At 38.2% G+C, this 16,066-nt stretch overlaps 1 protein-coding gene across 2 annotated transcripts in view; it reads left to right on the plus strand.

Moving 5' to 3' along the window:
- The window catches only part of agbl4 (AGBL carboxypeptidase 4), a 754,546-nt gene that overhangs the window by 31,775 nt on the left and 706,705 nt on the right, over nt 1-16,066 (plus strand). For both annotated transcript variants that reach the window (XM_057841339.1, XM_057841338.1), the window contains exon 4: nt 5,498-5,622. In XM_057841339.1, the coding sequence (XP_057697322.1) occupies nt 5,498-5,622 (125 nt within the window). The remainder of the gene's footprint in view (nt 1-5,497; nt 5,623-16,066) is intronic.

A 16,066-nucleotide genomic window follows, 5' to 3' on the forward strand; every position in this document is an offset into this window, starting at 1 on the left:
TTCAGAGTGATTATATGGGATTCAAAATCCATGTTAGCAAATTTAAAACTGATATAAGCTCGTGTATGATCAACAACAATTTGAGACCAATGTTGAACGCATACATTGCTACACTTTAAATAGTGTATATGACATGAAAAATTTTAAATAGCATTTTTATTGGAATTAAAATCATATGTTGAGGCGATTCAACTATATATAACAATTTGGCATAGTGCGGATGATGAGAGATGGTTTATTTAAATCTGCCGTTTAACTCCACTTGTTATCAAAGCGCTTTGGTGCCACCATCTTGGTGATGACGTCAATGGGAAAATATTTCAGTGGATTTAGCTTTGAGCACAACGGAGGAGGAAACATTTTGCAGCAATTCTCGACTCGTTCAAGTGTAGATTTTTCAATAATGTTGTGGATCCAGAGCAAGCCTGTGACATATAACCATATATGTTTGAGTCATGTTTTGAGGAGAAGGAAGATTCAGAATAAGAAAAAGGGTAACAGAGACAACAAACACAAGGCTTTCTCCCTGGACAATCAGAGCAGACTGGGCAACACAAAATGTCATCATTGTTTTTATCTCTCGACTCAATATTATTACAAGCATAAGCGGAGTTGGACTTATGTGGCAGTGGGTGCAAAACATGTTGATGACCCCAAAACACTGTGTCAGCAATAAAATTGACTTACAAGATACTGTATATGCTCGGTTAGTAGCTTAGCCCATGCTCATAAATACAGGCATCACAGCTATGTACGTATGTGTGGGTGTGCGTGTGTGTGTTAGCATGCACGTTTTTATGTGAAGAAGTAGACGCCGATATTTGCGTTCCGCGGAGATATCAAATTTAATGCCAAGTTTTTCCAGTCACTCACAACTTTGTGAAACGAATCCTCACCTTGGTGAGTTTGAAAATGGCAGCAGGCAAAACAGGAGACTGCATCCTTTATGGCTGAATTGTACAGCCGGGAAAATTTATAATCATACATAGAAAATTATGTTGTTGTCTTTTTGTTTCCCATCATTTTTTTAGGGGAATTCTAAATCAGGCTGCTTAGGACAGCTATGCTTTTGGTCAAGGACGTCATCCGTTAAATATGGTATGCCCGGTTGTGGCTCTGTTGTACAATTAGCGTCTTTAGTGGGACAAATTGAAACGCCATTTTCGCGGTGCTCTCCAGCGTTTTATGGTCCACATCTTCAATCCTTGGTTCTCGCTCAGTAGTTGTTGTCGCCTTTGAAAGCTTAGGTTTGAAAAAAATTCTGCGTATCCATCTTGTTTCTTCTGTCCTCAGGTGGTTTTGGCTAAGCAAAGCAAAGGACCATCTTTAAGGTGCTAGTCACATGATTGGTCACAAAATTAATTTTGACCTATCATAATAATTTTTTTTCTTGCTCATTTAATTTATTTTTGTTGTTTTATTGCTTTTATATACAACATTTTACTGGCAGTCTTAATTTCAAATTTATATATTGGTAAGTCAATTACATGCAGTGACATTTTCGGCCACCGGGGGGCTATGCCCCGGCCTCTCCTTAATCTCCGCATATGATTACAGGATATTCTTTGTGTTATTATAAGTGTTGATTCCCTGACTGTAATACACTGCAAATTTATAACACCTTCATCAGATTAATTTTCTTAAATCTAATTAAATAATTTTCTCCATCTTGTTCTGAGATTTAAAGACTAGTTAAGAGATTAATGCATCATATTATTCCACTAAATAAAGACTAATTTGCTTTCAAATAATGTTTATATATATAAATATATATATATATATATATACAGGGGTACACATAATTTTTTTGCCCAGGTTCTCAGAGGAGGACCTGGAGATGTGACTGTGTCCTCATTGAACTTGAGAGCCGACCCGCCTGATGCGATAAAATTATGACAAGCTTTACTTAGAACCAATTACCTTTAATTAATTATATTAACAATTAATGCTCGATTAACATCAACTGGCACAACAAAATTGCCATTACTTCGAAGTGAAAAGTAAAGAAATAAACATAAAAGCACTAATTCAAAATAAAGGGCATTATGCGGCTCCCACATTAACTCCAAGCCTTTGTAAAAGTGGGATGCCCTCCTCCTCATAAGAGCTCATTGAACGTGCATGTTTAGCTTTGTGAAATGCGAGCAAAAACACGTTTGTCAGTGCATGGCGCTGTGCAGGGCGAGTGGAGTGCTGTCTGACATCGATAGTTTGCTTAAGTGCCACATGCTCTGTTTTTTTCGTGCTTTTCAAAGTTTGGATGGCTGAAATTCTTTGACCCTACTACATAAAACGCGCTGCTCTTATTAGCGACATTGGAATTCTCACGGCAAATTTTGTACCACATTTCCATGCGAGCATCATTTGCTTCTAGCCATGGTACCTCCTGCAGCCACTTTTCAGCAAAAGTCCTTTTTTTCGGTAGCTCCGGTGACGTCTCTGTCGTCTGTCTGTCTTTTGACGGGGGTGGGGGAACACGGAAGTAATTACCGGTACTCAGTGGGGCCTGCCTCTTTGACATTTTGAGAAGCGATTTTCTCGTGTCCGCCGCAAATACAGTGGTCAGCTATCGGTACGCAAAAGCGTATGGAAGACGTTGAGGGCCAGCGCGTTTGTCTACGTCCAGTACGCATGCGCGCATGCGGACCACTTATGTGCACCCCTGTATATATATATATATATATATATATATATATATATATGTATATATATATATATATATATATATATATATATATATATATATAATATCTATCCTTAAATTAAGAACATTTCTGAAAAACAAGGTTTTTTAATATTATACATACTACCGTGATTTCCCGAATGTAAGGCGCACCTGTGTATAACGCGCACCCCAAATTTACTTATAAAATCTCGGGGAAATTTTTGTACCCGTGTATGACGCGCACCTTAATTTTAGCACTGATAAATAGAAGAATACAAGAAAACAGAGCTCGTGTACAGATACAGAAATGTCATTTTACTGACTGGTAAAACACAGCACAAGGATAGCACATTGGTAGTTTAAAACATTACCGTAAACTGACAATATGTACGGTAATAATATGATCTGATAACTTCTTGAACTTACCAGAATCCAGGAGAAAACAAAACAGATGTGACTTTTCTTTTAAAGGCTGCTGTATAACTTGCTCGTTTCATCATGATGAATAAATGTTTCCTCCATGGATTGATACGGTAAAATGAAAGTGAGAACGTAAGTCGGAAATCCGAGAGAGCTAATCGCTGTCGACACGACAGTAACAATAGGAACTATTGTTATTTGGGTTTGAGTTTCCCGAGGGACAGATATAGTTGAGGGACACAGGAAGTCTGTGTTGTTACGTTTGTTATGGTCCGAGTTGTGGAGCTGCAATAAACGTTGACTCAAATGAGTTCAAGAAACTAAATTCTTTGCTTTAGGAAGAGTGAAAAAAGCAGAATTTAACACAGACTAAATCATTCGGCCGATCAGAGTGAAGTATTACCAAAACAAAATGGTGACGTCACGTACCGTAATGGTCGGCAATGGATCGCCGCATACATTTCTTCAACGGCACATGGCCGTGTTAAAAACAAACAAACAAACAAAAAACGTTTTATATATATATATATATTATATATATATATATATATATATATATATATATATATATTTCTGTCTCCATCCATGTACCCGTTTATAAAGCGCACCATGATTTTACAAATTGATTTTGGGGAAAAAAAAGTACGCGTTATATTCGGGAAATTACGGTAATTTATTGCTTAAAATAAGTCTGTTTAGCAAATTTTCAATTTTTTGCGTATTTCTAGTGTATTCACACTGAAAAAGTTTTTTAAAAACATTTATTTAACTAGTTTTGAGGAGGTGTGTTTTTCTAGGGTATAAATTTTCAAAACAAATAACGGTTTTGTGCTGAATTGAATACGAAATATTAAAAATGCATTTATTCAGTATGATAGGGCTATTAAAAAACTGTAGATTGGTTAAAACAGCCAACTTCTTGCACCTCCCAAATGTTTTTTTTTTATTTTTTTATGCCACCGGAGTTTCAGCGGACTTCTACGGCTCGTCATTCCCCTGTTGCGACCTCGGCAAGCAGTCCCGCCGGACGTAGACCAGTGCTAGCAAATGTCTGATGGGAGTGTTTGCTGAGGCTGCAGCAGGGGAATGACAAGAGCCGCAGTAGTCTCCTGCTGCGGCCTCGGCGAGTACTCCAGTGTCTGAGCCGAAAATGGCGCACTCTCGGTCGGCATGTGAGCATCTGTGGAGACACCGGGGGAAGGCGGGAGCCCAAGCTGAAAATAGCGCACTCAAAGCGGACATGTGAGAAACGATGGTGAAGGCAGGGGACGACGCAAGCCCAAGCGGAATATAAAGCACTTTAGGGGGACACACTGTAATCACTCATCTACATGCGTGGGATTAGAAAAGTCTATCACGTCTGCACGCAGCCAAGCGGTCCGTTTTATTCAGGAGCATAAAATAGTGTGTGTTATATGAAATAAACATGCTTTTTTGTGTCATTTACATTTTAATGTAATTTATTATTAAATAATTTCTGTTGTTATTTCTTGTAATGCTGACTTTTTAAATGTATATGAAAATACCTGTTTCTTTTTTTTTCTCTGTGCATGCAGTGGTCTGTTTTTATGAATTTTGTTGAACAAAAAAAACTTATGAAGCAGGGATTCTTTAATGTTGGGATGAAAACAAATTCTTCAAACTAGCTAACATTTAATTTGAGGCCAACATATTGCCGCACCAAGGCTGGATTCGTCCTCAAGTCTCTTAGATGGCAAGATGAGGTAAGCAGCACATGCCACTTTCTCTGACCGGCAAAAATAAAATTGCTGGCCATGTTCAGTGCAATTTTTAGTTTGTGCTGCAGACCAGAAAAATATAGATGACGGACCGCAAATGGCCCACAATCTGGATGTTGGATATGGCTCTCTTAAGCCTTTACTTCAGAAAACTAATACACTTATCTTACTTTTCCTCTATGTGTTTGCGTTTATTTTGACACAACTCACCAATCCTCTTGTGCAATATGAGTACTTTCTATGTTGTCTACGTATAAATCGTAGGCTCGGACGAAGCTTATATTTAGAATGTCTGTCATGTATTCATCTACCATCCGGTCATGTTATTGACAGCTATGGGAATTAGAAGTGGGGAAATTGTTCCCATTGGATTAATTATACCATTCCTCCTTTGGCTCTTTTTCTGTGTTAAGTATGTAATATGTGTGATATGGCGAGTTGAAGCAAACTGTGTCTGTTGTGCTTAGCTGCCTTTTGTGGGGAATGTTTTGGTGTGACAAACGTGTCAATGTGCCTACTTACAACATAAGAATAATATACCTTTATACACTGTTATACATAAATTAAATGTAGTAACCCCTTTTTGAAGAAAGATTTAAGCAGGTTCTAAAGCAAAGGCAAAATCGTATATACAGTAGATCCCTGCTCATGTAAACTCTTTATGCTTCTCAAGGAAACCTTGGTCGTGTTGACTACATCAGTGAATTTGAGTTTGACCTCTTCATCCGCCCCGACACCTGCAATCCCCGGTTTCGTGTCTGGTTCAACTTCACCGTGGAGAATGTCCGAGAGACACAGGTCAGTGTTCTGTAATTTGAAAGGTGCTGAAATGATTCCTGTCAAAACAGGAGTTCTTGACTTTCACAGAGCAGAAACACTACTTACTACTATGCCTCATTTGGTGCAATTTCTAGTTCAGACGCAATATAATGTTCTACTAAATATACTTACTAAACAGTTATTCTATTAAGATTCTGTTATCAAGACACATTGCAGGTAAACACACACATTTAATTATTTTCAATATTCTGAATCAAATTATTTAACAAAAACTTGAGTAAACCTCACTCAATATTTTTTTTTCATCATGCAATATGTTTAAGGAATCATCATTTGGAACCACATCAACAACATTATCTATGAAAGGCCACATAATTTAATAAATGCAATTAACATTGATTGTACAAACTGTCAAATTAGACTTCCCAGCCAACATCTATCAGTAAGTTGTGTACAAAACAACTTTTTCCCTACTGAATTGAGGCAATTTTCTTTTTCCTGCATCAGTTCTTGTCACAGTCTCCCGGGGAGATTCTGCCACTGGCAAACTGCGAGCTCTATGATTGGCGGACAGAGGTGGTCACATGGCACAGAGATACACTGTATGTGATGACAGTTAACGTCGCTTGGGGTGGGCATAGTTGGGAGTGCTATTTAAATATGACTTTGTAGGATAAGAAGGTAAAACTGAAAACATTGGCAATAAATCTTTACTTTTGTGATATCATTTTTCATGGATACTCTTGTCAGGCTTAGATAAGAACAACAAACAGAGACAATGCAAAGGAGCAGTGCAAGCACAAACGAAGCAGTGAGTGAGTGCAAGTGAAAATAAAATAGAGTGGGGGACAGAAAAAGGCAAAATAAGGATGAATCCTCACCATGCTGTTGCGCCTGTCTTCCTGTGGAGTGTCCAACACGCCCTATCGGAGCCTATCAGGCCAATCAGCCCATCTCCCCGCAGTGCTGTAGTCAGCACTAATCACATTTTATGGCTCTGAGATGAATGGGAGGCCTCAACTTGGAGCTGAATCGATCCCAGGGCTAGATAGGCCAGCACCGGCAGCCTACAGCTCAGGCCAACAGGATATTTGCTGCCGTGGCAAAATGACAGAAAGTGAGTGGGAAGACAGGCAGAAAATGGCTAGGGAGTGAGGTACACATAAAAGGTGTAATAATATTACTCATTTTAGTGCATACAAATACATAATACATAACTGCAAATTCAACTGCTTGTTTACTCATGACAAGAGCAGATGACAACAACGTTATTTATGTGACCACGAGCCTACGTGGAGAATTGTCTTTCTTATCTGTCAAAACACGTTCAACCATATGTGAATTAAGTCATTTCCATTTGACAGTGTTGCATGTTTTTGTCTATGGACACATGATAGGGTTATATCACTTTGAGGCCACAATGTCCATAATTTACACAGATATTCTTAATCCAAATAGTAATGTAATATGAATGCAAACATCTAAACAGGGAAATTAGACAAAGGATAATAGAATCAGTATGTTAAACAGCTAAGTGCAGTTATGTGAGGAGATGCTGTTCTATGGAGATATCAGCCTGGTTCCAGGGGAGAACCAGGCTGGTGGAGTGTTTCATCCAGCTAAGCCTTGCAAACTCTCAGCCTGAGCCAGGGGAATGGGGAACAGTAAAAGCCCGTGATATTGGAAGTGAGATGGCTATTTTGAAGGAATGTAAGCTGGTGAAACAGATTTGGTCTGCCTCAATCAGCTTAGAAGCTTTGTGGAAATTGGCTTCACCGTAGCGCTGGTTATGATGGATGGTTGGCTGGATGAATGTCTCCTTTTTTATGTCTTCTTTTTTGCATTACCCAAACAACTTGCACGCAAAAAAAATATCATACCTGTTCTGGTTTAGTTGGGTTCAATCCCAGGGAGAAACACTCATTTTAAAGCAATGAATACAGTATAGTGAAAAATAAGTTGCCTACATTGGGCTGCTTTAACCGTTTGTTGGGCACTGATTTAACTCACTGGCCGCCATTGACAGAGCTGGATGTTCACTCTGTTTTGACTGGAGGGGCTGGCAGTGAATGATCGCTCCCACCCAGTCAAGATGGACTTGACGTCTAGTACCATCAATGGCACCAAAAGATGAGCATTCACAGCCAACCCTCCATGTTTAAATGAACTGGATTTCTGTCTGTGTCATTGGCAGCTAATGGGTTAAATACTATAAAAAAAAAAGAATAAAAAAAAAAGAAGAAGTTATCGAGTATTACCGAGGGCTATAATCAGTGTATTTCTGTTTTTTTTTTTTTTAATTATTAACTCTTAAACACCAGAGCCTTTTTTGTCTGAATTTGCATGCCTCTGATGTTGCCTTCGTATTTCAAAGAAAAAAAATGGTTTACAATTGCTCGGTTGGATGGACACCATAACCTTCATGTCCAAACTGTTGTTTTCTTCACTGGCCAATTATAATCAACATTTTGGACCCAAAAAGACAAAAAAAATCCCCAAATCTTTTGTCAAAATTTGTAATATTGATGTCCCATTGACAACCAAACATTCTCCACGAATCATTTTGAAGCTTGAGAAAATTCAACTTGTTAGTATAAACATTTAACACAAAAACTATAGTTTTATATTTGACAATTCAACACAAACAGCAGGTTTAGTCATAGAGGTTTTTGGCCTTTACACATACTATGGTCAAAACATATACAGTAGACCAACAGTGGTGCAAAATAGTGATAGTTTCGATTCATTCCGCACGTTTCAAAGTCGCTTGCTCAATCAAACTAGTCGTCGCTCGCTACCTCGCCTCCTCCTCCTTAGGTGGCGCCTCGCTCAGCAATTTATTAATTATGTTCACATTACGTCCGTCCTTAGTGACCTCACAATGGCTCCTGGAATGTGTAGTTTTTCGTGGTACTTTTGGTTTTGAAAAAAAGACAAGAAATGATAGAAATATGGACATAAACACATGGTCGATGCAGTGTTTTAATGTTTATTAATGACGGAAATAAAATCATCAAACACAAATGACATTATGTCCAGTTTTACTTGGTCGATTGACTTCTAGTAAAAACGGGCGTGGACCTCAACTTCCCCCGCACTTTCAAATGAGATCAACCAGCGGCACTTGGGGGACGTAATTACAGCGTGACTAGGTTTCAAAGATGATATGCGTAAACGCGTCGCTGCCGACACGTTTGGTGTTAAAGGGTAAGTTGTATTAATTAATAACTTTATTCAATCATTCAAAAATATATAAAATAATATTAAATTACAAAATGATTCCTAACTTAAAAATAAATCTATTAAATCTATTAATTTATTCCTGGCATTCACATATGTGGACATCACATTTTTGGTCATGTAGGCCACACATACAGTCTATCACAAATGTTAATATGGTGGCTTACATGATCCAAAATATGATGTCCAACTGTCTGGATGCAAGGTCTATATGGGGTCGAGTTCTAATGACCAAAAATAGTCACTTGCCCTATAATAAAGAAGGTACCATGTGGATGCAGATTTTCATTCCAACTGAACAAGGCGATATCTTTTCACCGATCTGGTGTCTTAGAAGTGTAATCAATTGATTGCAGTCAGGTACTGCTTGTTTCAGCAGAAACATCATTGTTTACACTGTCTGTACTGGATCAGTTGGAACAAAGACCAGGACCCACTTGTGGAATCGGTTTGAGACCACTGCTGAAGTGTTACGGTCATCACGCTTTTACCTTTTTTTTCCATTGCAGCTCATCCGCTCAAATGGCTGTGGCAAGCAGATATGAATCTATACAATAGTATAAGCTAATACAGTATTGTTAGCACTTGATATCAAATGGGTGGTTGCTAGGGCTACCTAATCTGACTAAAAAGAGGATCACGATCAAATTTTTCATATCGTCCCATTCCCATTTTCATGATCTTTAACTGATCGTTTGATTGAACTTGCAACTCTGAAAATATCAGAAACTAGAAAGTAATGAAACATTTTATTCGCACATCAAGTTGTTTCTGTTGCGCATGAATGGCATCTCAATTGTGTACACTATTAGCATTACGCTAGCTAAGCTAGCGGGTGTTCAAAAAATACATTTATTTTGTGTTTTGATGTTGTTTGTGTAATGTTTTGTGTGTGTTTAGTGTCACAGTTTACCTCAACTGGATTGTATTCAACCACATGAAAACCATCAACATTGGGCTGTTTTTGAAGGACCGTTAGCTATCTGCCAAACTATGGTCAACCTGCATCCCAACAATGTTTGGGCAATAAAATATGTCACTGTTGAACACCAGATCGATCTAAACTTTTTTTTCGATCTCTGCCCTTGAGCTTAAAATTACCCATCCTTTGTGGTTGCTCATTAGTCCAGTAGATTCTGCATTGCCATTTTGTTGGCCTAATTGTCTGAGTATTACATTCCAGTCTGTTTTCTTACTGCCTTCAAATATTTTTTTTATTCTAATGGATTGGGTGTCTCTCAATGTCAATGACAGCCAAAAATTTAATTATTGCATTGTTTTTACCGCCAACTAGTGACCTTGGATAAGCACTACATCTCCCTTTTTGCTAGCCTTGAATATTTTATATCTCATTAAAAAAGGATTGCGTTCATGCATTTTAAGAAACTTTCCAAACTATTAATACATCATGCGGGACATAGTGTCTGCTGACTTATATCTTACAAAAGTTTATGTTCTAAGTCCAAAGTGAGTGAACCTCAACTAGCAAGTTCCTGCTAGCGTCATTGCATTTCATCCTCTGCCTATGTTATGGCCAGAAAGCAGTGGATGAGTTGATATGACAGCCCATTGGGCAAGTTGATATGCCATTCCATTCTGCTGTAGGGGTGTGCTAAATGTCAGGCTCCGTGAAGGGTACGGCTGTGAGCTATTATCATTGGGGCCTTCAGGGAGCCATTCATAGAAGACAGGCAGTAAAACCTTGCACCGAGCACCTTCAACTCAGATGATTTGTAAGCCTCACTTGTCCAGCGAAAGCACAGTACAGAACGGTTACTCACCATAACCAGAGGTGAGGATGAACTAGTGCAGACTATTCCATTTTGTACCTTCAATTCCCAATGGGCCTGCTGCTTTAATGCTGCAGACATAGTCCACTGAATATAATTTATCATCAGCGACATTACACTGTCTGACACACTCAATAAGTTAGATATTGATTACAACATTGAGCATGTAAAGCTTGTGTAATGCCAACCAACAATCCTTTACAGTGTCTACTGCTCCGGATAACAGCATATACAGTAAGACATTTCTCATACATTACATGAAAAAAATAACACCTCATCATTATACCTCCAGGAAAATATAATAAGGGAACAAAAATAACTCACGCTATTCAGTCAAACAAGCTGACACGTTTCTGCGAAGACATAGAACAACTATGTCTGCCTTTTTATTTATTTATTTTTGTTTCATTTTATTTTTTTATTTGCTGCGCTTTCTCCAGATGCTTGTATGAGCGTCAGAAGTCACTGTTGGACATTTTTTTTTGTCCATTCCAATGGTATTAGATTAGACTGAGGGCAAAGCCCTCAAATTCGAGAGTTCCTAAATCCGCTAACAGGTAGGTTGAAAGAAACAGAGCAGCGTTTGAAATAAGTGTAATGTTTTATTGCTAACATATTCATTTGGAAAAGGTGTATTGGAAACTAGGATTGGGCATAAAGAATTGTAATCGTCATAAAAATGTTATGTAGGACATTACTCTGTCATTTTTGTGGTATTGATTATTAATTTATCATCCCTTTGAATCAATTGGGTCAAAAAATACGGTAATTGCAATACCAGCAGATGTGCTGTTCATCACTATAGCAATGCAAATTTTTGACTTCCACTTTGTAATACTCCGTATTTGTGTTGTATTTCAAGTAATTCTAGTGTTATCCAATGTATAGTTTTGCTTACAAATGTCCTTACTTTGTTTGAAATCTGAGCCAGTTTTGTTGAACTAAAATTCATTGTTCTGTTACGTTAATGGCAACAGGTGGATACACAGATTAATTTAACTCTGTCCTCTCTTCCCCACTTTTCCTCTCTTTGTACTTTATGCAGACTAATTATTTGACATGTCAACTTTAGCACTCATGATTCAAACGTTTTGATTTTAACAACATACAGTAGACACCTTGAAATAGCAACAGGCGTAGAGAGTCCTGGTTCAGACTGTCTAAGTTAGGTCTAACCACAGACTTCATAATGATATTGACGCGACACGGGGCATGGTGCCGATTATTAGGGACCCTGCATTGTTGGCGTGGCCATCAAAGTTGACCGAGTGGAATCACAGACAAAGAGCTTTTTTCGTAGAAAAAATTTCTGAATAAATGCTTGAATCCCTGAATTCTTAATAGATATGGATGTAAAACAGTCTTGATTCTTGGCTAAAAAAAAACAAAAAAAACACACAAAAAAAACAAGCAGTTAGGATTTATTTTACATAAATATGTCGAAGTACGATGCTAGTCTGTCAGTCAATGTGGAGGCCGCCATACAGTATGTAAACAGCTTTTCTGGTGAAAATTCTTGTGAATAAATGCTTAAATCCCTGAATTCTTTATAGATATGGACATTAAAAAGTATCGATTCTTGGTTAAAAAGAAACAAAAATGTACAGGTACCATTTATTTTACGTATATATTCCGAACTATGAGGCTAGACAGTAAGGAAATTAGTGGCCGACATATATAAATAAAGAGCTTTTTCCGTTGAAAACTCCTGTGAATAAAAGCCTAAATCCCTGAATTCTTTATAGGTATGGATATAGGTATCGACGTAAAACAGTCTCGATTCTTGGTTAAAAGCAAAAAAAAAAATTGTGCAGGTAGCATTTCTTATATGTAAATATTGCAAAGTATATTGCCAATGCTGTAGCGGCTAATTTCTCCCATTGATTTTTTTCACAACGTTTACAAAAAATATAATAATTACCTTGAATCCTCGAACAAATCACTCCTGAGACAATCTTTCCTGTTTGTGTGCGGTACAGCTTTCGTACTTTTTCAACATAAATCCGGCATTGGATCGCTGCATGTGTCGCTGCGACAGACTGCGAATAACTGAAGCGGATTGTGGGATGGCCCCCTTCTTTAAGGCGTGGCGCACTGCAGGCCGAATGTGACCCTTCTATATCATTATGAAGTCTATGGTCAAACTTAGGCGTGAATAGCCCGTGTGCTAATATAACACACTATCTGAAAAGTCACCGACTAATTCTTGCTAATAAATAGCTTGAATTAAATTAACTGAACTTCTTCCTGTGACTGAGAGATAGAGAATATACTGTAGAGCAGGTGTGCCCAATCCCGGTCCTCGAGAGCCCCTATCCAGCTTGTTTTCCATGTGTCCCTCCTCTAAAACACCTGAATCAACTAATCAGGATTGTTATCAGGCTGCTGCAGAGCTTGGCGATGAGCTGATCATTTGATTCAGGTGTGTTAAAGGAGGGAGACATGGAAAATAAGCTGGATAGGGGCTCTCGAGGACTGGGATTGGGCACCCCTGCCGTAGAGTCTGCTTTAATAATAAAATGATGTTAAAGAGGTGTTTGATCAACATCTTAATTGGGAAATTGAACGCTTAATGTTATCCAGCACTACATCTAGAGTTTCACTCAAGCCTTCATCCTGTAGTCCGCCCCGCATCCTTACAGTCACCTCACCACTCGAGTCACTCAACCAAACACAAATCAGTCAGACACTTTCACTGCTTTAAAGACAGTTAGAGTTTTTAAAAATCTGGCATGTATCCACATTATATGGTTGATGTAAGAGAAAACAATAACAAGTTGCTTCGTTGATTAGTCGATGCCTTTTTAACTATCATTGTTAAAGTGTCGACTGTAAAAAAAAAAAAAAAAAATCTGACATTTTTAAAACCCAGACAGCTACAACAGCCATCTTGTTAGATATTTATGAAGATAATAAAGGTGCAAACTTCAAAACCTTTTTTAGATAATGTTGGTGAAGTTCATTAAGGTCAGTTACCAGCTGTGATTTATTCACCATTGTCTAGGCATTGCATATTTTTCCTGATTTTAAAGCCTTATTACCTCTATTTTACAATTTTTCTAAAATTAATTCATATTTGGCAGGCTTGTTAACAACAAACACTCTTACAGTTGGAATTAAAGATGCACAATAATATCAGTTAACGATAATCATCGGCCGATAATGGCAATTATGATGTCACACAGATAATCCAGATAAAAAAAATAAATAAATAAAAATTCAACCGATAATGCAGTCCAATAATTATATACTTATTTTGGCTCCAAATGTGTGCAATCCAAGCAGTTACAGTGGGGAGAACAAGTATTTTGATACACTGCCAATGCCCACTAGTCCTATTCTGCACTGCCACCTCCTTAAACCCTCCTCCTTGTTGCATGACTGACGCATTACCTATTCTGCACCGCCGCCTTGGCCCTGTCGCATGAGTTACGCGTTACACGACATGGTTGAGGCAATTGGATATCATGGCGGCTCTGTCACCAGCGCGGGTTGATTTTTCTGTCTGTGAAACAAACGACGCTCTCGTCATCTGCAAAACATGCACTACAGAAGTTCCATGAGGTGGAAAGAAAGCGTCCTCATTCAACACCACAAAGCTGATCAGCCATTTAAAGCTGCATCACAAAGATTTTTGGAACGAATACCAGGCTGATGAAAGCGCGAAGGCTAAAGCTAATGTAAACAAACATAAACTAAGCTAAGCTACGGGGCTTGTGATGATCAAGAGACACTTTTGACGGCTCGGTTTCGGGCAACGCCACCGCCACTCATCTCCGGTTCAACTCATTAAGTACCACGGCCAGACAGAGTCCTGGCACTGGTGCTGGTGTGGCGGCCGGACGGACGGACTGAAGAGCACAGGCGGGAGGAGATGCCAGTGTCGGTCGGACGAGAGACGTTTTTTTTACCAAAGTGACCCGAGAGCCAAAGCCCTGGATGAAAAATTAATGCAGTTTATCCAACCACCATTCTTCGTGAAAAACATGCCGACATCAGTTTCACCACGGACATTTGGACAAGCGATGTTGAGTAAGCATGCTTATCATGAAGGCACAGTGGTTAGATGATAATTTCAACATGCACCAAACCACACTCACAAGAAGTCAGTCAGTCAGTAATGCATTCAGTACGCTGTAAATTTATGACGTTTTAATCAGATCATTCTTCTTAAATCTAGTGAAATAATTTTTCTCCATCTTGTTTTGAGTTTTAAAGACTAGTTAACAGATGAATGTGCCAGATTATTCCACTTACTTCAAGGATATGTTACAATTTGTTCTTATTAAGCCCATACATCTAAAAAATTGGTCATTTTTCATCTAAATCAAGAAAAAAATGCTTTCAAATAATATTTTGAACCATAAGTTTTTTTAGGATTAAGTATAATAATTTATTTCTTAAAATAAGGTTGTTAAACTTATTTTCAGATAGCTATTTTTCTTATTTCAAGAAATGTAAGTGAGTGAAATATACTTGAAGCACTGGCAGATAATTTCACTTATTTCCAATAGATTTACACTGAAAACAAGGGAATTTAATTTTAAGGAGGTGTGTTTTTGCAGTGTATTAATGTTAAATATGTTAGGAGTGGCTTGCTTGTCAGACAATCTATCATTATTTAGATGTTGGAATTTACTACTTGGTCACATTTGATGTTGGAAAAAAAAAGCAATAAATTATATTTTTGCACAGTAATATTTGCTCTTGTGTATATTTTAAAATTTTACATAAATCTTTAAGTAGAATTATCGGCTTGACATTATCGTTAATCGGCTGGAACGAGTTGGAAATTATCGGTATCGGTTGAAAAATGTATCATCATGCATCACTAGTTGGAATGTCAAATTCCGGGGTATCTAACTCTGGTCCGCGAGAGGAGGGAAAAATGGAAAATAAGCTGGATAAGGGCTCTAAAGGACCGGAGTTGGATACCCCTGATCTGATTGATGTTGCTGACTCTCATTTCACAGGCCCTTTAAATTGCATTATAAATTTTTAAAAAATATTGTAACTTTCATACCATACTGTGAACATCCTTCTATCATCTTGTCTGCATTGTCCTTCAGCAGGACGCTCGACAGTGGGGCAAAGTTCATTTATTGAACAACACTCAGTGAATGTGGCCCCATCATCGCTGTAGTCATGTTGGCAACGAATGTAAACTGAAGACAGCTGGTTGATGTCAGTGTCTCATGTTGGGGGTCCTGGAGGGTCATGAACCATCAAATCTGTAAATACACTTGTCTTTTATTTATTTTTTGGCTAGGTCAAAGTCTGATTTTAACAGAGTATGCATCATGTTTCCCCTCTTTTCCTCCGACTGCATAATAGGAGGCACTATGTAGCAGCTGTGTGGTGACTTCATAGGCTTCCTTTATCTCCATTCTACAAAGGACTTTGGCATTTGCGCGACTCTGGCAAATGGTTTA

This window comes from Corythoichthys intestinalis, chromosome 7 (genome assembly GCF_030265065.1).
Source record: "Corythoichthys intestinalis isolate RoL2023-P3 chromosome 7, ASM3026506v1, whole genome shotgun sequence".
Lineage (NCBI taxonomy): Eukaryota > Metazoa > Chordata > Actinopteri > Syngnathiformes > Syngnathidae > Corythoichthys > Corythoichthys intestinalis.